The following is a 26,972-nucleotide window of genomic DNA, read 5'->3' on the forward strand; positions in this document are numbered from 1 at the left end:
GTCTGGAACTAACTTTATCAAAAAGTAATCTTGTGATAAGATAGCTAATATCTGTAAGTAACTGTGGAAGAAAACAAAGCTTCACATTGTTTTTAGATCAGACCCATTACAGGCACCTTTATTTTGGGAGCAAAGTTCAAACAGCTGTAAGGAGAGAACATCAGACTGACATGGAAACACCATGAATGCCCAAAGCTCTCTGCTTCTTCATTTTTACAGCATACATTTATATGGTTCCTTAAAGCACACGTAACCCAAATTACATTATGTCATCATTTTAGCATGTCAACTTGACATGTATCTACTGTCTTTCACATAGAATAGAGAAAATTAAACATTAATCAGGGAAAGCGTTTAGCAGTTTAAAGTCTAAGCAAATGCTTTCCTAACCTGTTTGCTCTTCTCTTGTTTTCACTACTTGCATTACAGTATCAGCATTTTTCTTGGAACATCTTTTTGGCTTCTCTCTTAGTACATTAAACAGAAACATTCTACCTGTCATCCTCTGCATTCACAATTCTGAAACAAAGCTAGGAAATCTAAAACAAAGTTAAGGCCTAGCTTTTGTTGCTTCCACAGTAACCATATACAGCCTATGTTATTTTTGGCACCCTTACCTAAAGAATTGTGTTGCTCAAAAGGGGGCACATTTTTAGTATGCCAGTAGAACAGGAGTAGCCCACATGGTGCCCTCCAGGTATTTTGAGGCTATAGCTTTATTTAAAAGCAAACTTGTGAACTGCAATCTTGTAAAATTTGTCATCTGCTTAGACATTTTCTACAATAAAGCAGTTAAATAAATTTTGTTAAATAAAAATAAATAAATAACTCCCAGCAGCCCCAGCCAACATGGCCAGTGGTCAGGGATACTGGGAATTGTAGTCAGGCAACATCTGCATATAGTCTGTGATCCAAAGACCAAAATGTAGTCTGTGATCCAAAGGGCCAAGGTACTTCAACATACATATACTATCCCTATTTTCCTCTTCTGAGCACAGCTACCCATCCATTCCTGGACACACACACCCCAACTTCTAGAGTTGTGTGTCAGCTCATATGGGGGTAAATGATGTAACTGAGGTGGGTGGTCTTCAAAGCTTCTCCATATCCACATCCTGGCCAATACCTTACTCTGATTTGTTTTACCAGGTTGCATATTGACATGTGAGATTATTATAGACCAATATTCATATTGACCAAATTCCGACATAGTACTAACACACAGTTTAACACTATGTGGACAAAGTTGTTTGAGGCTCATGATCACATGCTTCTCCTCCGTTTCTCCAGTGCACCCATGAGGAGATTTAGTGCTTCTGCTTTCAGACTAACTCCAGCTTATCATTATACGCATAAAAGGAAGCAATGTTTGTTGAAAGAAGCCAGTTCAAACTATGGTTTCTTATCCTGAGTTGTTTCAACAAACCTTAGTTTAAACTAATCAGTGTTCCCAGTTTGAATGAAACACCAAGTTCTGATTAGTTGTTTCTGATCTGCTTCTTGCAGTTGCTCCACAAGAGTGGAGGGTGAACCCAAGGCACAAGCAGGCTTATCCATATAACATTAAACTATGGTATATTCCAAGAAATAATAAAGTAGTGAAATTAATTTTCCTTTTGCAGGGTGAACCCGGGTCTCCAGGATTGCCAGGTGCTGATGGAGAGCAGGTACTTGAACAATTCTTCTTGCTGCAGACTAGATGAATGTTATGATAATAGGTCACCCAATAAAAAATGAACGAGAGAGAGAGATAATAAACATAATGTTTTTTGCTACATAACTATTTCTTCTTCCTTTTTTCCTTTCATTATCTTTAAGAAATGAAAATGCAGTGAAAAATGTGTTGTTATAATGCCAATAAATAACCCAAAGATGTTTCTGGATTTACTGGCTCAGTTCACATATCATGGTAAATCATGGTTAATGGTGCAATAGGAGAGCACATGTTTTGCATGCAAAAGTTCCTAGGTTCAATCCCCTGCATCTCCAGGTAAGGCCCTAGGAGAAACTCCGGAAAGTCTGAAACCCCAGAAAGTCACTGCTCTCCAGTGTAAACAATAGTGAACTAGATGAAGCGATGGTCTGAATTTGTATGAAGAAACTTCCTATATTCATAAGTTTACTGTGAACATGCTAACCTGGACTGCTTTGTTCCTCTGCCTTGGGGAGAAATAAACCGTTATCCCCGACACAGCATTATGTCCAAACCAGGGATCATGGTTTGTTTTCCTCTTACAAACCTTGGCTACAGATCGTAGTTTAAGAGCGAAACAGACTATGAGCCCTAGTTTTGACAAAATGCTAAGCTAGATATTATGATTTGTTCCCTTCCAGAGGAAGCCAGTAGGAACAGAGCAGTTATGCACTCATGCACAGTAAGCTATGATTTATGACTTACCATGATATTTGATTCTGCTCTGAAGTTGATTTTCAAAGTTCCTGTAATGTAAGGTTCATTTCTGTGACTGTGCTATTTCAGGGGCCTGAAGGTTCAAAAGGTGATATGGGTGACCCTGGAATTCCAGGAGAAAAAGGAGGCATTGGACTTCCAGGATTGCCAGTAAGTTTGTATTAAAATGTCTCTGGTAATAAGAAGTGCTTTTTTAAAAAAAAAATGAGGTGTCAGTACTCATATTTTGATAAAAGTGCCATGGGTGCCAGCGCAAAATGTCTACCATGGGCATTAAACAAAGAGGTGATAGTGTTCCATACCTGTAAGTGCAATTCCAAAAAAGCACTGCTAATAAGTATCCACATTTTTATTACCACTTCAGTGCTACTTATACTTTAAAAGTCAAGCATTATTATTATGAGGAAGAGTAATCTAGCATCTTACAGAAAGATTAATATAAAGAGAAAGGTCCCTCCAAAAAGGAGCTTACAGGATACATTTTGACAGAGAGAGAGAGATAACAAGGGAGAACAACAGAGGCAGAGGAAGCTGATGGAAAGAATATATACAAATTTAGTGACATGTAGTTTGGCTTAGTTTAGTTTCAGGGGATGAGGATTAAGGGATCCAGCCAAAGAGTTCTGTGAAAAGAAGGGTTTGAGGAAAGCCTTGAAGGAAGCAAGAGAGGCCACCTCCACACCATACCTTTAAAACACTATTATGCCACAGTTGCCACTTTACACTGTCATAGTTTAATCCTGTGGTTTGTTAAGGATAGTTTGTTAAGGGTGCTGAGAGTTGTTAGGAGACCCCTCTTCCCTCACACATCTGTTCTCAGGGAACTCTGGGAATTGTATATGTCATAGCATGTCCTTCTAGTCATGGTGCTCTAGAAAATGTAAGCTTAACTTGAGCTTCATGGATAAACCAATTGGCCTGTTTTCATCCCAGAATGTAATGCAGTAAACTTGACAAAATTTCAAAGTATGTTATTATTATTATTATTATTATAATTATAATTAGTAGTAGTAGTAGTAGTATCTTGCCTTTTTGCCAGAACTGGGACTCAAGGCAGCTTACAGAAGTTATAATTAAAATGTAATTAAAGTAACTATAAAATTAAAACTATTTAAGACATAGTGATTAAAAAATACAAATAAGTAAAAACAGAACCCTATCTAATAGCCCTTGGAGTCAGTTCCCAAAAGCCTGTTGGAAGAGAAAAGTCTTCACCTGCTGACAAAAGAACAGTAGGGAGGGAGCCAGTCTAACCACCCTAGAAAGGGAGTTCCAGAGCTGGAGTATGTCATCTGAACACAGTATTGGGAGGGGAAAAACCTTTTATAAGGAGAGGTACAACATTTCACAGGAACAGACTGAAAATCACTTCTTTGTAAGTGTATACTTTTACTGGAATTTAATTGAAATGTATTAATTAAAGATTAAAGATTTATTTGCCGTTATGCCTGGATAAATCCTTTTGATTTTAACACATTACAAGGAACAGAACTGTACCATAACTTATTTTAAGTGACTATATAATGTAATTTTAAATACTGAGTACTGTAATAAAATTATTAAATTTTAAACACAAGACAAAATGTTTCCATAAACATTTATGCAGTCAGTTCTCTGGGTTGTATTAAACTAAGTATTAAAAATTAATGACCCTAAGTTACATGTGTCAATTAACTTCACTGGATCTACTCTGAGTAGGACTAGTGTTGAATACCACCCTCTATCTTTACTCTGACACATTTGCATGGCATGTAATTGTTTATTGGCAGTGAGTCTGATCAAGCAGTCTTGCTCTATATACAGTAGGGATCTTATGCCTGTGAAAAATCTATTCTCAGTCATTCCTTTCAGACTTTTTGTTCCATCTTAACACAGGGATGGAAATTAATCCATATCAAAGCACTGAAAAAGCACTAGTCAAGAGCAGGCAGTTCTACAATTTATTGGTCAGCGTATCTGGATATATTCATGACCACCACCACCACCCCAAAAAAATACTAAAATTGTGGTAAACTATCCTGAAAATGCCTTCACATAAATTTGCCTTGTACTTTTATCTACTTAATTTACACTCCATCTTTCAACAAATGAATGAGATGCTCATGGTGGCTAACAATGGATAAACTAAAAGAATAATATAAAATAAAAAGAAGAAGAAGCTTGAAGATTAATATAATCAATAGAAACAACAAAGCAAATCAGCTAACAGAAAGAAGTGATCCGCAGCAAAATGTAAAGGCCAATTAACAGTAAACCTGTCAGATGTCCACTGTAAAGACATGCTGCAAGTATATTAACATTGCAATCCTATATGTGTCCTCTGAGAAGTAAGTCCCATTGAACCCTAATAGACTTACTTCAGATTAAACGTGCACTGGCTTTTGCTGTAAGGGCTGTTGAGAGGATGTGGATACAAAGAAAGATCAATTATATCTTAAATTGTAAGTGTAAGTATTATAATAATGAAAGCACATATTTGAATTAGACAGGATCCATGAGCTGATAAGATGACAGTTTTGTTCATTACCTCAATATTCATTTGTAGGGATCCAATGGAATGAAAGGAGAAAAAGGAGATGTTGGTTTGCCAGGTCCTCAAGGTCCTTCTGTAAGTCTTGCCATGCTATTTCAGTGCTTCCACAGATATATGCCGCTGTTCTATTCAATAATAATGATTTTTAAAAGGAATACTTAGGCATCACAGTGGGGAAACCACCGAATAGACAAGTCAGTAAAAATGTTTTAAATAAAAGCTGATGATGACAAATTGTTGGGGGGTCTTGGAGGGCCACACAAACTTTTCTGCAGGGCCAGATAAGGCCTACAGGTCATGAGCTAGCCATCCTTGCTCTATTGCCTCCTTCATAAAGGCCAATAGTGAGGGCCATTCAAAGATGCTTTCTGGGTGATACAAAGTACTGATGATGGCAGGCTCAGGAAGGGTAAACAAGTTAGCTTCTGAACATACACATCTCAGTTCTTGAGCTGGAACACCAACTGCTCTGATAGTTGGCTGATATCTTTTATCTCATGTAAAGCATTGCAGCTTTCAGATGAATGACATTTCCTAAAAAGACAGGTGCAAAAATGCAGTTAAGTGTTTGTATTAACTAATTATGTTGGTTTTATATGTAGATCATAGGACCACCAGGACCGCCAGGACCGCATGGTCCACCTGGGCCTATGGTAAGTTTTTGCAGCCTTTTCTCTGTTGCAGACATTCATGATTTAAGCCAATATGCCAAAGGTGGCTAAACTAAGACTTCTAAGTTATCACCCATGCATCCTAAGGGAGCTTAGCCTAAAGAAGAAGTGTTTCTGTTTCTGGAAGACAGCAGCGACTGATAGGGGTAGGAGGCAAAAGACCAAAAAGTAGGAGGGAAGAAGGGATTTTGTGGAAGGAGGAAAAATGATGGCATCTGAAATTGTGGGGTAGGGGACTTTGAACCATATAAATCTTGGTAATCATCTGTTAGTCTGAGACTGGCTACCTTTGGGAAACTATGGAGAATCATCATACAGAAAGCAGGATTGGGCCAAGATGAAGGAGGTGTGAAATTGGAGGGAGAAATATCAATAATTTAAGATATGCAGACAATACCATACACCTAGCAGAAACTAGTATTGATTTGAAACTAGGGCAGATGAAAATTAAAGAAGAAAGCACAAAGTAATGAAAACAGAAGACTTATGTAACTAGAAAAGGTCCTCAAACGCAAAGATTATCACTGAACACCAAAGTCAGGATCATTCACACGATGATATTCCTAATCTCTATGTATGGATGTGAATGTTGGACAGTGAAAAAAGCGGGTAACAGAAAAATCAACTCATTTGAAATGTGGTGTTGGAGGAGAGCTTTGCGGGTACCATGGATTGCGAAGAAGACAAATAATTGGGTGTTAGATCAAACTAAACCAGAACTATCACTAGAAGCTAAAATGATGAAACTGAGGTTATCATACTTTGAACACATCATGAGAAGACAGGATTCACTAGAAAAAACAATAATGCTGGGAAAAACAGAAGGGAGTAGAAAAGAGGAAATCCAACCAAGAGATGGATCGATTCCATAAAAGAAGCCACAGACCTGAACTTATAAGATCAGAACAGGGTGGTTCATGACAAATAATAATAATAATAAATTTTATTTCTAGGCCGCCTATGTGGCCGCACAAGCGGCCACTCTAGGCGGCATACAAGATCAAGTAAAATACAACATACAAACTACATAAAAACCCAAGAACTACAATATAAAACGAAACCGAACCCACCCATAGCTAAAACCAATAAAATTAGGCTACCCCAGGGATCTTGTAGGCCTGCCTGAATAGCCAGGTTTTCAAGGCTTGGCGAAAACTTGGCAGGGAGGGGGCATGGCGAAGATCATAAGGGAGAGAGTTCCAGAGGGTGGGGGCCACGATTGAAAATGCCCTCTCTCTGGTCCGCACCAGTCTAGCTGTTTTGACTGGTTGGACCGAGAGAAGGTCTTGAGTGGCAGATCTACTCAGGCGGCATATTTGTTGATGCTGGAGGCCTTCCTTCAGATAAGCTGGGCCGAGACCGTATAGGGCTTTAAAGGTTAGTACCAACACCTTGAATTGGGCCCGGTAGACAACTGGTAACCAGTGTAGATCTTGTAACACCGGAGTGATGTGATCGCGGCGACGGCTGTTCGTAATCAAACGTGCCGCCGCATTCTGTACCAGCTGCAGTTTCTGGACCGTTTTCAAGGGTAACCCAACGTAGAGCGCATTACAGTAGTCTAAGCGAGAGGAGACCAGGGCATGTACTACCCGTGGGAGAAGATGGACAGGCAGATAGGGTCGCAGCCTCTGTATTAGATGTAATTGAAACCAAGCTGCCCGGCTCACTGCCAAAACCTGAGCCTCCATGGACAGCTGGGAATCAAGGATGACCCCGAGGCTGCGGACCTGGTCCTTCAGGGGCAGTTTTACCCCATTGAGCACCAGGTCTAAAGCTCCTAATCTTTTCCTGTCTCCCACGAGCAGTACCTCGGTCTTGTCAGGGTTTAGCTTCAGCCTATTTCCTCCCATCCATTCACTTACTGACTCCAGGCACTTGGAAATGGTCTCCACAGCCAACTCTGGCGAGGACTTAAACGAGAGATAGAGCTGGGTGTCATCCGCATATTGGTGGCACCGCAGCCCAAATCTCCTGATGATGGCTCCCAGCGGCTTTACATAGATGTTGAATAGCATGGGGGCAAGGATAGAACCCTGTGGCACACCACAATTGAGAGGCCAAGGGTCCGAGACCTTATCCCCCAATGCCACCCGTTGATGTCTGTCTGAGAGATAGGAACGGAACCACCGTAGAACAGTGCCCCCTATTCCCATTCTCTCCAGACGATCTAAAAGGATACTGTGGTCGACGGTATCGAAAGCCGCTGAGAGATCCAGGAGGACGAGGAATGCATGTTCTCCTTTATCCAACACCCTCCTTAAATCATCCACCATAGTGACCAAAGCTGTTTCAGTTCCATGACCAGTCCTGAAGCCAGACTGGAATGAATCCAGATAATCTGCTTCATCCAAGTGTGTCTTTAGCTGTTCGGCCACTACTCGCTCGATGACCTTGCCCAAGAATGGAAGATTAGAAACTGGGCGAAAGTTGTTTAAATCTTGGGGATCCAAGGAGGACTTTTTCAGAATGGGCTTTATTACCGCCTTCTTGAGGGCTAATGGCACCACACCTTCTTCTAAAGAAGCATTCACCACTGCCTTGATCCCTTCGCTCAGTTTCTCTTTACAGCCCACAATGAGCCATGTAGGGCAAGGATCAAACAAGCAAGTGGTTGGCTTTACAGTAGAGAGCACCTTGTCCACTTCCTCAGAGAGAAGAGGCTGAAACCGATCCCACCAGACCGGAATGCAGCTGGCCAACTCTGGCACACTTCCTGTATCCACGGCATACGGAATCGCACTCTTTAGGCGCTCAATTTTATCAGCAAAGTGTTTAGCAAATATGTCACAGATGCTATTGGAGGTTGCTGATTCATAGGGTCACCACAAGTTATAATCGACTTGAAGGCACATAACACACACACATGGAGAATCATACATTTTAAGAGGTGCCTCCAATTTGCTTCAAAAATTGATTGGAGTTGGAAATTCATGCAGAGTTTCACTCTGTCTTGAATAGTTAGGTATTTGCCAGTTAATTACGGATTGTTACTTAATACATCTTTAGACAGCTACAACAACCACAAACATCTCCTATTGGCAAAAGAGCATTCTCCATTCTAGAAATGTCCCTTCTAATGATGACATTTTCATTTTTAGGGACCTCATGGACTACCAGGCCCAAAGGTAAAGAATCCAGGCCACAACTAACGTCTTCAGGCTTGTTTGTTATGCACTCATTCTCATTAATCATGTCAAAGCATGCAGTCATGTTTTGTCCTTTGTCTCACTTGTCTGTTAAATATTTTCATATTCTTAATCCTTTAAGCAACTGCTTAAAATAAAGCTTTAAAACATATTTTAAAATGTAAGGATTTATGGCCATTTCCTGTGTCTGTTCCCCATCACCATAAGTTGAATTAGCTTTCTATAATGTTAATTATAGAAAGCCAGTAAAAACATCTAGTTGCCTGGTAAGAGTTTCAAGCTATGCCATTTGGAACTACCTTACACTTCAGCTTGGAAAAACAGGGGATGAGTGTGTTATGCACTTAAGAAGTAATGTACAATCATTTTCAGATATTGCTTCTTGACCTTTATCTTTCATTCCCTCTAATTTTTTCTGCTCGAGCTCCCTCCTTTTCCTACCTTTTGTAAGTTATTTTACATTATTTCTGTCCATGTCTTTGTCTTTGAAAACCTACATGCTTAAATATATTCCTGAGAGGAGCCTGTACCAGTCAAGTGTTCATTGCTATTGCTCGAAGCACTATTTGAGATGTATGGGGTAACTGGTTCAGAAGGCATAACTAGGAGAATATGTATTTGAAAGAACTTGGTATACTATAGCAAAACTTAGTTCCGTTTCTCTGACATCTAGCTTTTCAGTCTTTTACCAGAATAATTTTTTTATACAGAGGAATAAAACATGCTGCAACCATTACCTAGCAGTGGACACTCACAAAATAATTACATTTTGAAGCCATAGTCGGTACCATGCCAGCACTAGGCCTAATCTGACCTGAACCATCTTAATGTAACTCAAGCTTCTTTGAGATTCTCCAAACTCCATATCTCATAGTTTTTGCTTCTACAGCTTTAACTGCACAATCCTACACATGCAGACTCAAAAATAAGCTCTGTTAAATTCAATGGGGCTTATTTTCAGATAAGTGGATATAGGGCTGCAGCCTAAAAGAATTAGATAATTAGGATTAGAGCATGCTGTTGTGCCAAGATAGCTCTTCTCTTCTTGAGAAAAATAAAAAATAGGGTATTCTTGGAGTTAAAATAATAATCTCACAATAAATGGTCTGTTTCTTTTTCTAATCTGGAAAAGATACAGGAATCAGTTCATTCAACTTCTGTAGAATGCCCATTAAATTCAATTCAGCAGTATTAGTATATTATTTTGTGTTTCATTTTCATTGGTACTGAGGATGGTACTGAGAATTCACAGAGAGTATTTCCTGTTCAAGCCCCCTTTAAATGAATGGAAGGGTACATTTTCACCACAGTATTGGAACCAATGCATCTGTCACAGCTTCATTCAAAAGAACCCTGAGAATTACAAGTTTCTAAGAGTGCTATTTGTTAGAAGTCCCTAGCTTCTTCAGTACAAATGAATTATGACACTGTAGTTTTCTGGGTTTGTCAGTATTGGTGTGGGTGTGTATAAAGTCAGAGAGCTACAATAACATGATCTCTTTGTTTTGGAGACATGACAGTTAAATAGGCTTGGAAGTGGTTTAAACTGTTGGATGGACAAGGATGTAGTAGCAATGCTCTTGGACAGCTGCCAGAGGGCTTTTGCAAAACAAGTTTCTAGTGGATTGTACTCTTGCTAGCCTTTAAAGCAGATGTATTGAAGAACAAACTTGTAATCTGGATTTTAATACAGCATATAAAATATACTATATTATAGCATAAATATAGCATATAGCAATCTCATGTGGAATTTCATAAACATAAAAATATCACTAACTTCTGTTGGCAAGAAGAATGTAGTCACCTTTTTTTGACACCATTACATCATGGTTCCAATGCATATCCCAATATAACACACTCTTCCTCTGTTTTAACTAAGCATGCTTAAAGGTTTAGAATATCTTTCCAAGAGATACTGCACATTCCAGTTTGCCATGAGAAGAAAAAAGCCACTTAAGGTATCACAATGCAACACTGAGGAGCTAGCAATTTTGATTGGTCAAATTAAATTTCCCCTTTTCTGGTTTCTTTAGCTGAAACCCTAGCGGTTATAAATGGTCTTTGAATCCAGTCAGAGAAAACACAAAGTCATTACAATTATAAATGACTTGAATTATTCAGGAATGTTTCATTATTATTATTATTATTATTATTATTATTATTATTATTATTATTATTATTTAGAATGCAATATTATTATGAAAGTTTTATGCCATCTATTTTAATACTGATCACTACCATTCTTCCATTTATTATATCATATTCTGATAAAGAGGAACTTTCATATTTCACTGAACAGAACCAGTTGTTTTAAAGAACTGGAGTTTGCATCCGTGTCCTTGATTGGCTCTCTTCTGTCCCAGCTTAAATAACCCTATCAGCACCCCAAAAATAGCATTTATACTTTTACATTTAGGGTGAACCAGGGTTAAATGGTCTTAAAGGATTGAAGGGTGAACCAGGTCACAAGGGTGACAGAGGGCCCCTTGGTCTTCCAGTAAGTAAAATACCTATTCAATTTCAGTGCAAATTGCAAACGTCTCTTTCTACTTTCAACCAAAAACTCTGGTTTACTCAGTAGCAAATACAGTGCTGTCTTGTGTTGGAGTAAAACATCAGTCTTGTTTTGTTTTTATCCAGAGTCTGTTCTTGTATCATACCATAACACATAGTTCTGTCAGTTGTTGGTTTTATTTTTTAATTATTATTTCATGTCATTTGTCAGTGCCAGCAATAATCCTCCACATTAATTATGCCATTATTTACATACTGTATGATGTTTGATTTTACTGTTTTAAATATATATCCTTCCTTATGTCTTCATAAGTGGTACCACTTGAGTTCAGTGGCTTTATTTATAATAAAGGTTGAGGCATTTCTGGATGAAGTCTTAGAAAACTAGCTCATGTAACATTAAGTAATTTTCATTTGCTCATAGATTTGAGAAATTGTTCTGATTTGACTATTTTGAAATAGTTCTTTTTGATAGTACTTGTAATAAATTTGTCTTTGATTAAAGCTAATTAAAGTCATGAGCCCTCAAGATTGCCTTGAGTAAAAGCGAAGAGAGGAATAACCATGGGCTAGATCCAGATTAAGTTAGCCATGCTATAGCCTCATTAAAATCAGTGGGACTTGTCATGACTAGGGTATCCCACTGATTTCAGTGGGACAATGGAACTTGGGATGGATCCAAACCAATGTTTGGTTTCTTGGAGCTTTATAATTCCATAATGCAAACACACCATTAACCCTCTATATCAGTAGATGTTTCACATGGTGAAATGGAAGATGGTGAAAACCAGTTAAAGTGACAAATTAAACAATCTGTTCAGAAGAGGTACAACTGGGGCAAAATGAAGCATTTTTAAATCTGTTGAATTCAGTGGGAGTTCAGCATGTGCTTAACTATCTGCCAGTGAAATCAGTGGGAGCTTAAAGTGCCTAATTTTGCCTGGATCACTATCAGGGTTTATAAAATACTTGATGGGCACAGCACTCACAGACACTGGTTCTCCCAAGTGAAGCCATCTGACAGTACAGTAGTAGAGTAATACATTTGAAATGTGGCAGCACTGGGCCTATCTTGTTCATGCAATATCCACCAGGGGTCATCTATTCCTCAGCAATGCCAGATTGAATAGTACAAACTTGACATATGTTTTATGTATGCTGAGTAAAGACTGCATCCTATGAAAGTGACTGGTAAAACAGCCTTTGATTTCTGTGAATTAACATTGCACTAGCCAAAACCATTGACAGTGCAAGCAACTGTACTGGTTTGTAGTAAAGAAACAGACATATTGTTTAAGAATCTAGGTTTTTTTCTGCTCTGATCATAAGGCCATTCTATGGGAAGTACCCATATTTTTTATTGCAATGATCCACTATTTTCTTCACCTTTCAATTCTCGTTATGGAAATAGAGTTGAAACATCTGTGCAATATTCATTACTCCCTTGTTTTATCTTGCAACTTAAAAGTTTATTTTACTAACTTATGCATAGGGGTGTGTGTATTAAAGTACAACAAACTCCATGATAACATGTTAGGTTTGTAGTGAGATTACCTTAATACAGGCCATTACAAAGGAGATCAGGATCAGACTGTTCATGTTGTGTGTAAATTATAACTAACCTAATGCAGTACTGTGATACTTAGTCTAGAACCCTGTAACAGCTTGCATATTGTGTATAAATAGAAAGTTGTATTTGTTCATCACCACCACTTACTAATCTCGCATTCTTGTCATTCGTGTTATCCCTATCATCTATGCTTCCACTTAACCATACAGGGAGCATCTGGCTTAGACGGAAAGCCAGGACCCCGGGTGAGTCCCTTGTGTTCCTATGTCATACATCACTACCATATCTACATACTTTACTACCATTCCAAATCTACATGCTTCACACAGACAGATTTATCTTGCAGTTCAGTGTGGTACCACTGCTGCTGATGCTAAATTGCTACTGCTGACACAGTATGTGATGCTTCATTTGGAAGAGGAACCCTTGCTAACAGTAACCTTGGAGATGAAAGAACTTTAGATGCTATAGCTGTCCAGTGTGAAATGTTGGCTGCAACTAACCCTGTTACATACCTACACGTACCTAAAAAATTCCTGCTACGTAGGGATAATGCATGTGATAAAATGACAGTTGACACAATAGAAAACTAGACTATAATGTGATCCCTTGAAATCATCATGCAAAGAAAAATGCCCATGTGAATGAATCGCCCTTGTCTGACCCAATATATGTTAATCTAATCACCATAGCATTGTTAAAAGAAGCTGGCTTTCAGAGCCCATATTTGTAGAACTGCTAATTGACTCAGGCATGTAGTAGAGCTTTTTCTTCTCTTTCTTTTGCTTACATTTCTTCCTTAAGCTTCAGCAAGAGAAACTTAATGTTTGCAATGATCAGAACAAGCCCTGGTTGATATTTTTAGACCACTAAGGTAAAATATATTGAACCTCTGCTGCTGAAACAAACCTCTGCTGTTTGAAACAATTCCTCCAGCTTTCTACTGATTCTACAGCTATTGTCTCACTAAAGGGGAGTGGGGAGCCTTTAGCCCTCTAGATGTTGCTGAATCACAACTCCCTTTAGCCTAACTGTACACTTCAAATCTCCTCCTCTAAGCTGTCCTTGTGGGTCTTTATGTGAATTCTGCATGATTTCTTCTATCCCAAGTCCCTTTGTTTAACCCTTTAACAATTGCCTCTATTATTTAAAACCTCTACAAATCAGCAGATCTAAAACAACAAAGTAGAGATGAATGAGATGGGACAAAGCACTGTGAAGCTTAATAAAATACAGGTGGGATGCTTAAGCCTTGCAGAGGGATTGGAAGCTCAGTTGCCCCTTCAATGGAAATCCAGTCCATATTATTAACTGTTGACATGAAGCCTCATTCTAATGAAGTTTTTTGCTAAGTATAAACCTTCATTTAGAAATGTTCAAAGTTGTCAGCTCCTGTTTGTTTAATCTTTCAGGGTATGGATGGCCCACTTGGTCCACAAGGTCTTGCAGGTCCAAAAGGAGACAGAGTGAGTGCTTGCTTGAGATCTTCTCTTTGTGGAGATTATCTTCCTTTCCCTGAGAAAAGTGTCCATTATTGTGCTTCATTGTATCTGCTCTGCCCGACATAAAGGAGATTCAAACCAATACACTTGTACAAAAAACTCTGCATATTGCAATAATAGTAACAACAACGTCATAATAATATTGCTGTGCACCACTCTGATATTTTGTGAGAGGGTGGTATATAAATACTTTTATAAAAATAAATAAATAAATAGCTTTGCCAAATTATTAAAACGTTCAAAATTTTAAAGCTAATACTTTTTAAAATGTATTTCTATTTATTTATTAAATTTATATCCTGCCCTTCTTACTAGAAGGAGCCCTGGGCAGCAAACAAAAATGCTAAAAACACTCTAATCTGAAAAGCAACACTTTAAAACAAAATATCTTTAAAAACATTCTTTAAAACTTTAAAAACATCTAAAAAAGTAATTCCAACACATACACAGATTGGGATAAGGTCTCTACTTACAATGCTTGTTGAAAGAGGAAAGTCTTCAGTGGGTGCTGAAAAGATAACAGAGATGGTGCCTGTCTAATATTTAAGGGGAGGGGATTCCAATGGGTAGGTACCACAACACTAAAGGTCCACTTCCTATATTGTGCAGAACAGACCTCCTGATAAAATGGTATGTACAGGAGGTCCTCACCTGTAGAGCGCAGTGATTGACTAGGTGTATAAGGGGTAAGATGATATTTCAGGTATCCTGGTCCCAAGCTGCATAGGGTGTTGTGCAGTAAAACCAGAACCTTCAACTTGGCAGATAGCTATTGGGCAGCCATTTTCTCTACTTTCTGCATGCAAAACCGATTCTCTGCTACTGAGCTATGGCCCTAAAGGAAGAAACTTCATTTTTCTCTTTTTTTATAATTTATTATACACAAACAAAAATACAAGATATTACAATGCATATGTAGTGTCACAGTTGCACAACTGAGGAAAATAGAAGAGAAGAAGCATATCACTTTACAGGTGGAAACTCTTTACCTTAGAAATTGTTATTCCAACGTCAAGGAGTCCCGCCAAAAAAAGAATTGGGCTGTTGGTGGGTGTAGCATTGCATGAGTTTCATTCACAAATGTAATAAACTGGAACCATGTGGCTGAACATTTATTTTGCGTACCTTCCCCTGGGCTTCCTTCCCTTGTTGGCCAGAATCGGTTTTATATATTCGAACCGTCTGGTCCCTGTTACCAATCTGGCTGCTGCATTTTGCACAAACTGCAGTTTCTGAACCATCTTCAAAGGCAGCCCCATGTAGAGTGCATTGCAGTAATCTAACTTGAAGGTTACCAGAGCATGGACAACTGAAGCCAGGTTATCCCTGTCCAGATAGGGGCGTAGCTGGGCCACCAACCAAAGTTGATAGAAGGCACTCCGTGCCACCAAGGCTACCTGAGTCTCAAGTGACAGAGATGTTTATAGGAGGACCCCCAAGCTATGAACCTACTCTTTCAGGGGGAGTGCATCTCAGTCTTGTCTGGATTGAGCCTCAGTTTATTAGCCCTCATCCAGTCCATTGTTGCAGCCAGGCACTGGTTCAGCACCTTGAGAGCCTCACCTGAAGAGGATGAGAAGGAGATATAGAGCTGCATGTCATCAGCGTACTGATGGCAATGCACTCCAAAACTCCAGATAACCTCACTCAACTGTTTCATGTAGATGTTGAACAGCATGGGGGACAGAACTGACCCCTGTGGAACTCCATACCGGAGAATCCACGGGGCTGAGCAATGTTCCCCAAGCACCACCTTTTGGAGGTGACCTGCCAAGTAGGAGCGGAACCACTGCCATGCAGTCAGACCCACCCCCAACTCAGCCAGTCATCCCAGAAGGATACCATGGTTGATTGTATTGAAAGCTGCTGAGAGATCAAGGAGAATCAACAGAGTCACACTCCCCCTGTCTCTCTCCCAACAGAGGTCATCATACAGGGTGACTAAGGCTGTTTCCATGCCAAAACCAGGCCTGAAACCCAACTGAAATGGATCCAGATAATCGGTCTCATCCAAGAGTGTCTGGAGCTGGAAAGCAACCACTCGTTCAAGGACTTTGCCCAGGAATGGAACATTTGCCTGTAGTTATTAAGATTTTCTGGGTCCAGGGAGGGTCTCTTCAGGAGTGGTCTCACTACCGCCTCTTTCAGGCAGCCAAGGACCACTCCCTCTCGCAGAGAGACATTAATCACTTCCTTGGCCCAGCTGGCTGTTCTATCCCTGCTAGCTTTTATTAGCCAAGAAGGGCAAGGATTCAGTACAGAAGTGGTTGCATGAACCTGTCCAAGCACCTTGTCAAGATCCACAAGCTGTACCAACTGAAACTCATCCAAGAAATCAGGACATGGTTGTGCTCTAGATACCTCACTTTATTCACCTGCTGTAACACTGGAGTCTAAGTCCTGGCGGATGCTAAAGATTTTATCCTGGAAGTGCCTAGCAAATTCATTACAGCAGGCCTCAGATGGTTGTACCATGTCCTTGGGGCCAGCATGTAATAGTCTCCAGACAATTCTGAAGAGCTCCGCTAGGTGAGAGAGTGATGATTTGATAGTGGCAACAAAGTATTGTTTTTTTGCTGCCCTCACTGCCCCTAAATATAGTTTACATAGGCACTTACCAGTGTATAATTGCATCTACCAGGAGTTCATCTCCATCTGCTCTGAAGCTGTCTCCTATATTGTTTCATCGCTCTCAGCTCTTGGGTATACCATGGAGCCGTACGAGCTCTACACAGGAGAGGAGCAATCATGTCAATCACCCGGGTCATTTCTGCATTCCACAGTTCAACTAGGGTTTCGACTGGAGCACCAGCCCTATCAGCCAGAAAACTCCCCAGAGCCCTTTGGAAACCATCCAGATCCATTAGTCTCTGGGGGCGGACCAACTTAATAGGTCCCCCACCCTTGCAGAGGGGAAAAGCTGCTGTAAGTCTAAACTTCAGCAAGCAGTGATCTATCCATGACAAAAGGACTGATGTAAGGCCCCCCACATTCAGATCACCATCTCCATGTCCAGTTGCAAAAACCAAGTCTAGAGTATGCCCTGCTACATATGTTGGTCCAATGGCATATTGAGACAGTCCCATGGTTGTCATGGAGACCATGAAATCCTGAGCTACCCCGGATAAGGTGGCCGCAGCATGGATGTTGACATCCCCCAGAACCAACCAACCAACCAGAACAGATGAAAAAGGGTTAGCTTTTCATCTAGGGTTTCCTTGTCTTCTGACTGAGAAACTCCAAAGCAGTTGACCAATGTGCATTTAGGTATAAACCACAGCAAAATGGTATGTTGAGAAGTGCTGTATAGTGCCTGTGAATGCACACTACGGCACATCATGGTTGTGTGTTCTGTTCAAGAATGATGAAAAATCAAAGAAACAGCTATTGTCTCACTAAAGCAGGAGTGGGATACCTTTAGCCCTCCAGATGTTGCTGAACCACAACTCCCATCAGCCCTAGCAAACATAGCCAATGGCCAGGGATTATGAGAGTTTTAGTTCTACAACATCTGGAGGACCAAAGATTCTGTACACCTGCACTAAAGGGTTGGGCATACTCGGTTCAGGGTTTCCTTGCTAAAACAGCTGATCAAAGTCTAGAGAAAGTTCGATGTAGTAGCTAGAAGGCTAGACTTGGATCAGCAAGACCTGGGTTTTAATTCCAATTGAGAACCAAACTATATGTTACATGGGAGAGCTGCCAATTTTTTTTAGGAAGAGCAGCAGGGGCCAGGAGGAGTTATTTAGCCTTTTTTCTCTATCCCACATTGTTTTTCCTATATAATCATCCCCCCAGTTGCTGTTTGCACATGGGAGAGAAAATACAGGTGACTACATTGTTCCCCTACAGAGCAAACACAGCCTGAGAGAATACTGAGAAAATGACAAAGGGGGGAAGAGTTTAACACATAATTCTCCCACATTGCCCCCCCCAAGAAGAAACAGGATAACCCCTTGTATAGCCTTGAATCTTTGGTAGGATAGAAGTGTAATAAATACTGTATAACTGAAATAAATACTATATAAATTTAAAAAATCAAATAAATACTGCATAATTGAAAACAAAATCTCTTTGCCTGTTGGAATGACCATTTATGATACTGTGTTTTAGGGTGAAAAGGGAACCACAGGAGATCCTGGACCCAGAGGACCATATGGCTTGCCTGTAAGTTATATGACATCTTTAGAAAGTGCAATTTTCCAAAATCGTTGATTAAATCCTACTGTGTTTTATGACCATTCATCACAGAGAAATGCAATTAGTTTAAACTGCACAAGGTCACTGCTCATGAGGCCATCTCTTTATCTCATGCTCCGACAGATTCATTCTCTCACATGCATCTATGCATAAATAATAGAGTAGGTCTGACATAAACTAATAATAATGAGAAAAACCAGAATTCAAAGTGACCCCCTTTGCACAACTCCTGTCATTTCCATTGTGTTGTACATGTGTTATTACTTGTCTCTGGGCACCAGGAAGTAATGGCAGGAATTCAGGTCAATAAAAAAGGCTCGGGATCATGTAATCTCTCTTGAAAGATCTGAAAAGTCTCCCCACTACAGAAGAATATTAACCTTTCATTTATACAAAATATTTTACTATTTTTTTGTATTTTGGCCAAATTTGATACAGTTTCATATAGCATCTTCCTTTATATAAACGCCTTGTATAAACTGATTTTGCTGAGTGGGAGGATTGTCTTAAGTAACCACTTTTGGTATTGCAATCTATTGAAGGTGATTCTTAATATTATTATTTTTTGTCCAATGTTAAGTAGCATTTCATTGTTTACATATATACAGTATTACGAGAATGCTGGGTATCCATTATAAAATAATTTTGAAAGATGCATTATTTTGGTTTTGGTTTGTATGAATATCCCAACATTCAAGCTGATGTTGTTAAAACCTGCATAAATAAGAAGAAGGAGTTGGATCTTAAGGTATCTTTTGGTGCATGGAATGGCTTTCATCCAACAAAGGATCTCACTAAAGGTTCCCCCTGCAGCCCTTATAGTACCTCCCACACTGTTCTGGAAGATCCCTCAACCCTCTGGAGAAGATTTTTAGTGGTTGCAGAGGCCTACAAAAAAGAGAGAGAATCAGTAAAATCACCTCTTCCCCCCTACTATTAGGTAACAGGTGCATTCTTTTCATGAACAAAACTCCACTCACAGGATGTTAAAATCAAGCCCAGCATTCTGAAAACCTCCATATATCTGACTCCATTCTTTCCTATGTCCTGAACAAAAACTTGGGGTTGTATCTAAGTTATATTCAGAGCAAATCCAATGAAATCAATGGACTTCTGTTGATTTCAGTGGTTTTCTCTAAATATGACTTAGTTGGAGACAACCCTTAACATGCTAAAACAGTTTTTCATTTGAAAGCATCAGAGTGGTCCAAGATAGACATTACTGTGATTAGTGTTAATCTTAACCTGTTTTTCTTCTGTAAAAAGTGCATGCATTAATCAGAGCTAGTGGAGTTAGGCAATTTGCTCCAACTACAAATATTTGTTTGTTTGTTTGTTTGTTTGTTTTATTTATTTTTAAATTTATTAGTCACTTCATTTCATAAAAATGAACCCAAAGCAATGTACGATAAGATTAAAACCAATATAAAACTAACACAAATAAAAAGTTAAAAAACACGATATAGCAGTGTGGATGTGCAAGCACGCGTATGTGCACATATGTGAACATATAGGGAGAAAGTACACTATCACTCTGCTATCTGGTGTGGTATTAACCTGGTATGATATATAATTCTTCCCCTCAAATGGAACTGGAATTGTCATTATTTACACACACACCACCACCTTACTTACAGATCAGAAAAAATGTGTCAAACAGATGCTTTGACTAGGGCAGCCTTTCCCAACCAGTGTGCCTCCAGATGTTGTTGGACCACAACTCCCATCAGCCTCAGCCAGCATTGCCAATGCTTAGGAAAGATGGGAGTTGTGGTCCACCAACATCTGGAGGCACACTGGTTGGGAAAGGCTGGACTAGGGGGTTGGACTCAGTGGCCTAGTATGTCCCTTCCAACTCTACAATTCTATGATTCTGTGGAGTTCATGGAATGTTGCTAAACTACTCATCCACTGAATCATCTGCTGGAGGAGAGCTTCTTTCATTGCAAAGTAGCCAGTACCTTGGCAGTTATGGTTTCTGCATCATGGGAATCATTGCATATTTCATGGAGTAACTCCACTTTGCTTGGCACATAATAGCAATCCGGTAGGATGGGGCAATTATTTCTGTGCACCAGATTTGTTCTCCTTGTGTTTCAAACATCCACTATGAGCTTTATGACAGACTCCATCGCAGCATTAATGGACAAATGCATCCAGTTTGAAAGGTCAAATATTTCAGTCTGTATGCTAGTTCACTTTGTGCCTTCAGAATAAATCCTAAGCATTTTGGAAGTAGTCCCCATCTTCTCCCTGCCACCCCAGCATTACAAAATACACTTTTCTACAACCTGTTCAGCCCTTGGGAAATCACATGTAAGCTCTAACACTAAACTGATATGCCAACCTTCTATTGATTCTTGCACTGAAAATATTTTGGATTAGAACATGATTGTGTTGTTTTTTCCCCCTCCATGCTGCTCAGTCTTAACACAGCCCTGGATTTTTTTTCCTATGTCTTTTTTTGAGCACTGTTCATGCAAGCATGCTTACACATGTTTTAAAAGTTTTTAGATTGCTTCAATGGCTATTATTCTAAAAGCACTGAGAAATGTGTCCCTAGAAAATACATAATTTTGATCCAAACACAATGATCAGAAGAAGCAATGTCAGGTCCTGAAAGCCATTAATGAGACCTGGACAGTTTATAGGTAGTGGATTTTTCTTGCACCTTAGACTTTATGACATATTATCTTTTCCTTGGCAATCTACATGGGACTATATAAGGATATATGCTAATTCTTCCACAGATGTCTATTCTATGTAGGAATTTTGTGAAATTTTAGTGGTGTGTAACCACTTAGGCATCACCAAAAAAGAGGACAGAAGAGGATATAGATTTACATAAAATGTGCATATGCTAATTTCTATGTATGGATGCAAATTTAGAAAGCATTACTATTAATTTAAATTTTAAAAATGTGTCTTACCATAGTGGGGAAGACTGTGACTTGGTAATTAGTGTGTCCTACATGCTGTCAAGCTGCTAACTGCTCTCCTTTCCTGTTATTCCTTATCTTTCAAACGGAATTGGAACAGACAACCCTTCAAATGGAGGACAGTCCCCTGACAGCACTTCAAGCAGAGGACTCTCCTCCATTAGCAGCTAGCTGCAATGGACAGAGAGGACACTGCCCACCTCCCTCTCCCCTATTAGGAGTAATATAACCCATCCCCACTTGCGTATAAGTATTTCTTGCTTGCCACATTCTGACCAGCTGAGAATGAGACCTAATCTGCTGCATACTCTCCATGTTCCTGTGGCTCACACTATAGCCTGTCTGGGGGGGGGGTCCTTTTTATTTTTAAAAAGCAATTCTAATTGGAAAAACCCCCACAGAATTTATATGAGGGGAGCCACGTTTTCCATGCAGTTTCCCCTGGAGCAATGGAATGCCATCAAGTCCTGTTGCTCCCAGGAGCACTTGCTCTATGTACATTCAAAGAATGAGTTGGCAGGAATTCCCATGCACTAGCCACTCAGGCTGTGAGCAGTTGGATGCCTTGTTTTAGAAATATTAAAGAAAAATGGAGTGGGGGTGAGGCAGTATACAACCTTCAGAGCACCAACTTCTAATCTGGACTGCAGATTCTGAAGTGGACCATTGATCTGATCCAGGTCATGGTCTGTACAGTCTGGATGGGAGAAGGTGAGTCCTCTTTGGAAACCAAGTAGGGCAGGTTCCTCCTCCATCCCTAGCCAGGAACCAGTTGAACACCACTATCCTGAAAAGATGGCACACCCACCAACTGTACCTCCATTTTATCAGGATTAAGCTTAAATTTACTGGCCCTCATCTAGTTTATTACTCATCCCAGAAACCAGTGTAGCACTTCCACTGCCTTATTTGACTTAGATTAATCATATCATTTTGTAGACAAACTTTAAATGTCCATTATAGTGTGTCTTATTTCAAAAGTGTTGATTTTCTTTCATTTAAGAGAGCTTTTGAGCCTCACTGTAAAATTCAAAGATTCATGTGCCAGGCTGCGTTTTTTACCCAATACTAGGGCTGTACATCTAAATAGTCCTGAATAGTCTTATACAGGCTGAGCTAAAAAGCCTAACATAATTAATATTGTGCTTCTATAGGGCAAAGATGGTGAACCTGGCCTTGATGTAAGTAATATTTATCATCCCTTTTTGTGTGTGGTAGGTAAACATTTGTTTCAAATAGTAGTTGCATGCTTGGAGCATGTTGATCCCCCCCCCATTTGTTGTGCATGACAATCATGCAGAGAATATACTAAACATTGCATTATTGTTTGCCTTTAAAATAATCATAAAGAGAAATAACAAATAGGACTGTGGAGAAAGCAATACTAAGAAAAGGCAGTCTTTGTAATTCCCACAATAAATAGTGCCACTAATAAGTGCCTACAGCAACTGCACGGAAAGTACTGTTGTAATTCTCCAGAGGCGTACAGATGCAGCCAGTAGTGCTTGAAAATGTAATCACCTGGCACTCCATTTGTGGTAGCAGCACTTTACAAATTTCTGGTAATTTTCACCATGCAGACGCAAGCCACAAAAAAGGAATGTCGCTGATGCTTGGCAAAGTTGTTGAAACCTCATGGGAAGCTGTTTATGACATTGCCACATAGAGCAGCATCCTTGTAGTTGGGTTTCCAAGCTGCTACAGCACCACTGATTGCATGTGTCAAGTGTAATTGAGTGTTCTTCTTAACAGAAGTTGCAATTGGTCTTTCCATGTTATGCAACTTCTTTTGCAGTGGGAAAAAATAACTGTAACATTTTTGCCCGCTTTATCAGCACCCATGGCTGAAACACTTCTCTTTGAACATTGCCAGTGCTAATTTGCATGTAGGAAAACATGGGTGTCTTTTGCTGGGCGTCTTCGATATCGCTATCTTGCTGAATATTATGGGTTTTCTAATTTCCAAGACATTTGATGCAATATTCTTATTTGTATGAGCGTGTGCAGATAATTCAGCTATACAATAAAGGCAAGCCCACATATCAGTATACAGAAGCCAATAGAGGTATTTTGTTCATTTTTTATAGGGTTTCCCTGGTCCTCGTGGAGAAAAGGGTGATGTAGGAGAAAAGGGAGAAAAGGTGACCTCAATGCTATTAACTGTTGTTTGATTACTTAGCCTAGTCAGCTCTTCTGTCCCAGTCCTATAATTTGTCCCATTAAGCTCGACCTTTCTGCCTTCTGTGTGCCAAAAGCCATGTCACGGATCTTTGCTAGACAATGTCATCTGTCAGAATGTGAAACAAAGCTTCCACCTAGATCCAAAAAGGTCAGCAGTTTCCATAAAGGAAAAGGAAAAGCTTTCTCCTCCAAGACTCCTGACAAGCTGTGTTTGTTTATACATTGGAGTAGCAACACTGGAGGAGACAATGGGCCAGAATGGCAGCTTGTATAAATCAGTATAGATCCATTGACTTTAATTAAATGTATGCTTGTTGATGGGAAGATGAAAGCTAAACCAAAAACACTTTGAGCTAATCCAGAGAAAGTCTGGCACATTTGAGTCCTGTGGAAAGAGTGGTTAAGCATGCAGTTAGGGACTTAACCCTGTTGATGCAGCATCAGTGTGCCTAATTGCCATTGGATTGTGCTGCCATGTGCCACGATTCAGCCTCTTTTGGCAAGTGTGGGTGCTCTGATAGACGTAAAAAGCTCTTGTGCATGCATGGAGAGATTGGATCTCTGTGCAGTTTTTTATGTATATTTCCACTGCACAGGCAGTGTTGTGAATGTGAGAGGTCTGATCGGCACACATAACTTGTACATGCAAAGTATTCCCAAACTGGGTCAGTAGGGATGACCTAAAGAATCATTAAACTAGTTCCACCATACAGAATGGCGAACTGTGCTACACTATACATGTAAAGCACATTCCACTCCCCAGAAGCCTGGGAACTCTAGTTTACACCTCACAGACCTGCAATTACCAGCACGCTTAAAAAAAACTACAGTTTTCAGGATTCTTTTGCGGGGGGATATGCTTTACATGAGTTTTAAATGTATGGTGTATACACAGCCCAAGAGAGATTTCAAAAACAGCAGGCAACATGGATTTAAAGTAAACTGTTCAGGGGGGGGAGGACTCAAATATTTCTCTAGGATAGCTATACAGTTTGTCGCTGCTTAAGGGACTGCACGCAGGTACATTACTGCAGAATTCTACACGTTTCTAGTGTAGCCAGAAGGAGAGGGCCTCTCTGACCACTTAATAGCCAGCCATATTGCTTCAGTGCTGTGCAGACGAGTCCTTCTGTGCATTCACTGAATGCATGGAGAGGGAGCAGGATCTTGCATGGTTGGCTGCTCTTGACATCAGGATGCTCACACCCCTAACCCCTACACCCTTAATGGAACATCTCAAAAGTGATCCTTATGCACATAGAGTTGTATACACATAGAGTCATCCATGTGACCTGGAACCTTTATTGCATGAGGTTCCAGATTCTGTGGAAGAGCCCAAAACATGTACAGTTCGATCAAACAGCAGAGGTATGGGGCATGGCAGTGGGTGCACCAATGTCAGGGTATGGCTTACAGGCATAGCCCTACTTCCCCTTCCGTGTGTTCACTATGAACAAGGGAAGGGGATTTTGTGTTCAGGAATGTCCACCCTTTAGCAGAGTACTCGTCTTTTATGGAGCTTTGTTGAAACTAAACATTGTTATTATATTTTATGTAATTTCAAATATTTTCAACGTGAATCATTTTGAGATTAGAAAAGTGGTATACAAATGTCTTAAATGAAGAATGAAGTTAAATAATTATTTTACTCACTTCCTTAAGCCGAAGCAGTTCTTTGGATCCAGGTCAATATCAACAGCAGCACTCCATGTATGTTTTTATGGTCCATACAGAGTTGTGGACAAGGGCCACAGCTCAGTGGCAGCACATCAGTTTTCCTTACAAAAAGTCCCGGTTCAATCACCAGCATCTCCAGGTAGGGCTTGAAATGTGCCCTGTCTAAAATCCTGGAGAGTCACTACCAGTCAGAGTAGGCAGTACTGAGCTAGAGGGACCAAGGTTTGACTTAGAATCATAGAATCATAAAATAGTAGAGTTGGAAGGAACCTATAAGGCCATTGAGTCCAACCCCAGTTTCTCTGTCATTTAAGCATGGGAGCTCTGTGTACTCCTGTGTAGTATCAAAGATCCATAGATCTTTGAATTAGGGGTATTTCAGAAACTGATTACAAGGATAAAGAGATAATTTAACAGTATCCCTTTTCTGGCATTATACACATGAAGGGTTCATTGTGCAATTTCCAGGGGGTGGGGCTGTGCTGCTGCCCCTGCCCTTGAGGTTCTGCAGCCTCTCCTGGTCCCACGCATAGTGAGTCCATGGTAGGCATTGATGTCTGCAAGGGGGAAAGCTTGCACACATAGAGTTGCTCAGACGCAGAAATCCTGCACAATCAGTGCTCCAGCTCCCAGGAAAGCTTATTGCATGTAGATGTCTGTGCGTAGAGGCTGTCACCTGGGAGGGGGAAGTTGTGCAACTCAGGGTGAGGCTAATACTGTGGCTGTACTCCCCTATATTCACATGAGGACCCCTTAACGTGTCTAACCAGGAAGGGGTCAAGGGTGGGACCATGTGATAGGAGCAGCATTACAGGGTAAACTAATTTTTATCAGCTTTCAGCTGAGAAGCATTAACTCCAGACTTAGAGCTAAAGCAAACTATATTTATTTGAAAAATGACTGTTTCACTTTCCACAGCTTAGGGTAGCAATCCTGATATAATGGCATAACACTGCTTGTGCCACAGCCATTGCGGTAGTTGGTTTTCCCCTTTGTAATCATTAATTTGCTGGCTCAATAAGGGCTCATCCACACGGCAATTTAGTGTTTGTCTGGTGCTACTTGCACCCCCTTGTAATTTGCATGGTTCACATGATGTTGCAGGCAAGCTGAAGTTATCATGGAGTTTCCCCCTTTAAATCTGTATTAACCCAATCCGCTGATAATGCGAAAAGGAAAGGAAAAACCGTCTCAGCTACTCTTCTCCTTGTAGGTGCTTTGCTTCGATGGTTTTTGTGTAGGCAGGCTTTCTTATGCCCCATCTCACACTCCCTCTCTCTCTGCTGCAGCCACTGCCTACTTTGCCTTTCACTCACTCCCCCTCCCATCTGCCTTTCACTCAGGCTTGGACAATGGAGAAGGATCTAGTCAGTTTCATTTTTCTTGTCAATTGCACACCGAGATTCTCTCCCAGCTTCGGCCTTGAACTGGAGGGAGTAAACATGTAAAATTAGAGGGCGGGGTCAGGCCACAAGGAAACAGCGACACTAATCCTTCCCAGAGGAACATCTACTAGTGTGAATGGAAAACAGCGGATTTGAAGCTACCAGGTGTGGACATTGTAAATCTGTCACAACAGTAAAAGCAACGTCTTTAGTACAAAGGTATGCTCCCGTGTGGATAAGC

At 40.2% G+C, this 26,972-nt stretch overlaps 1 protein-coding gene across 1 annotated transcript in view; it reads left to right on the top strand.

Moving 5' to 3' along the window:
* The window catches only part of LOC133364551 (collagen alpha-1(XXV) chain-like), a 234,213-nt gene that overhangs the window by 196,829 nt on the left and 10,412 nt on the right, over nt 1–26,972 (top strand). The window contains exons 24-34 of the mRNA XM_061585422.1: nt 1,623–1,667; nt 2,480–2,560; nt 4,956–5,018; nt 5,546–5,596; nt 8,716–8,742; nt 11,180–11,260; nt 13,057–13,092; nt 14,260–14,313; nt 18,463–18,516; nt 22,643–22,669; nt 23,576–23,629. Coding sequence (XP_061441406.1) covers nt 1,623–1,667; nt 2,480–2,560; nt 4,956–5,018; nt 5,546–5,596; nt 8,716–8,742; nt 11,180–11,260; nt 13,057–13,092; nt 14,260–14,313; nt 18,463–18,516; nt 22,643–22,669; nt 23,576–23,629 — 573 coding nt within the window. The remainder of the gene's footprint in view (nt 1–1,622; nt 1,668–2,479; nt 2,561–4,955; nt 5,019–5,545; nt 5,597–8,715; nt 8,743–11,179; nt 11,261–13,056; nt 13,093–14,259; nt 14,314–18,462; nt 18,517–22,642; nt 22,670–23,575; nt 23,630–26,972) is intronic.

This window comes from Rhineura floridana, chromosome 9, assembly GCF_030035675.1.
Source record: "Rhineura floridana isolate rRhiFlo1 chromosome 9, rRhiFlo1.hap2, whole genome shotgun sequence".
NCBI lineage: Eukaryota > Metazoa > Chordata > Lepidosauria > Squamata > Rhineuridae > Rhineura > Rhineura floridana.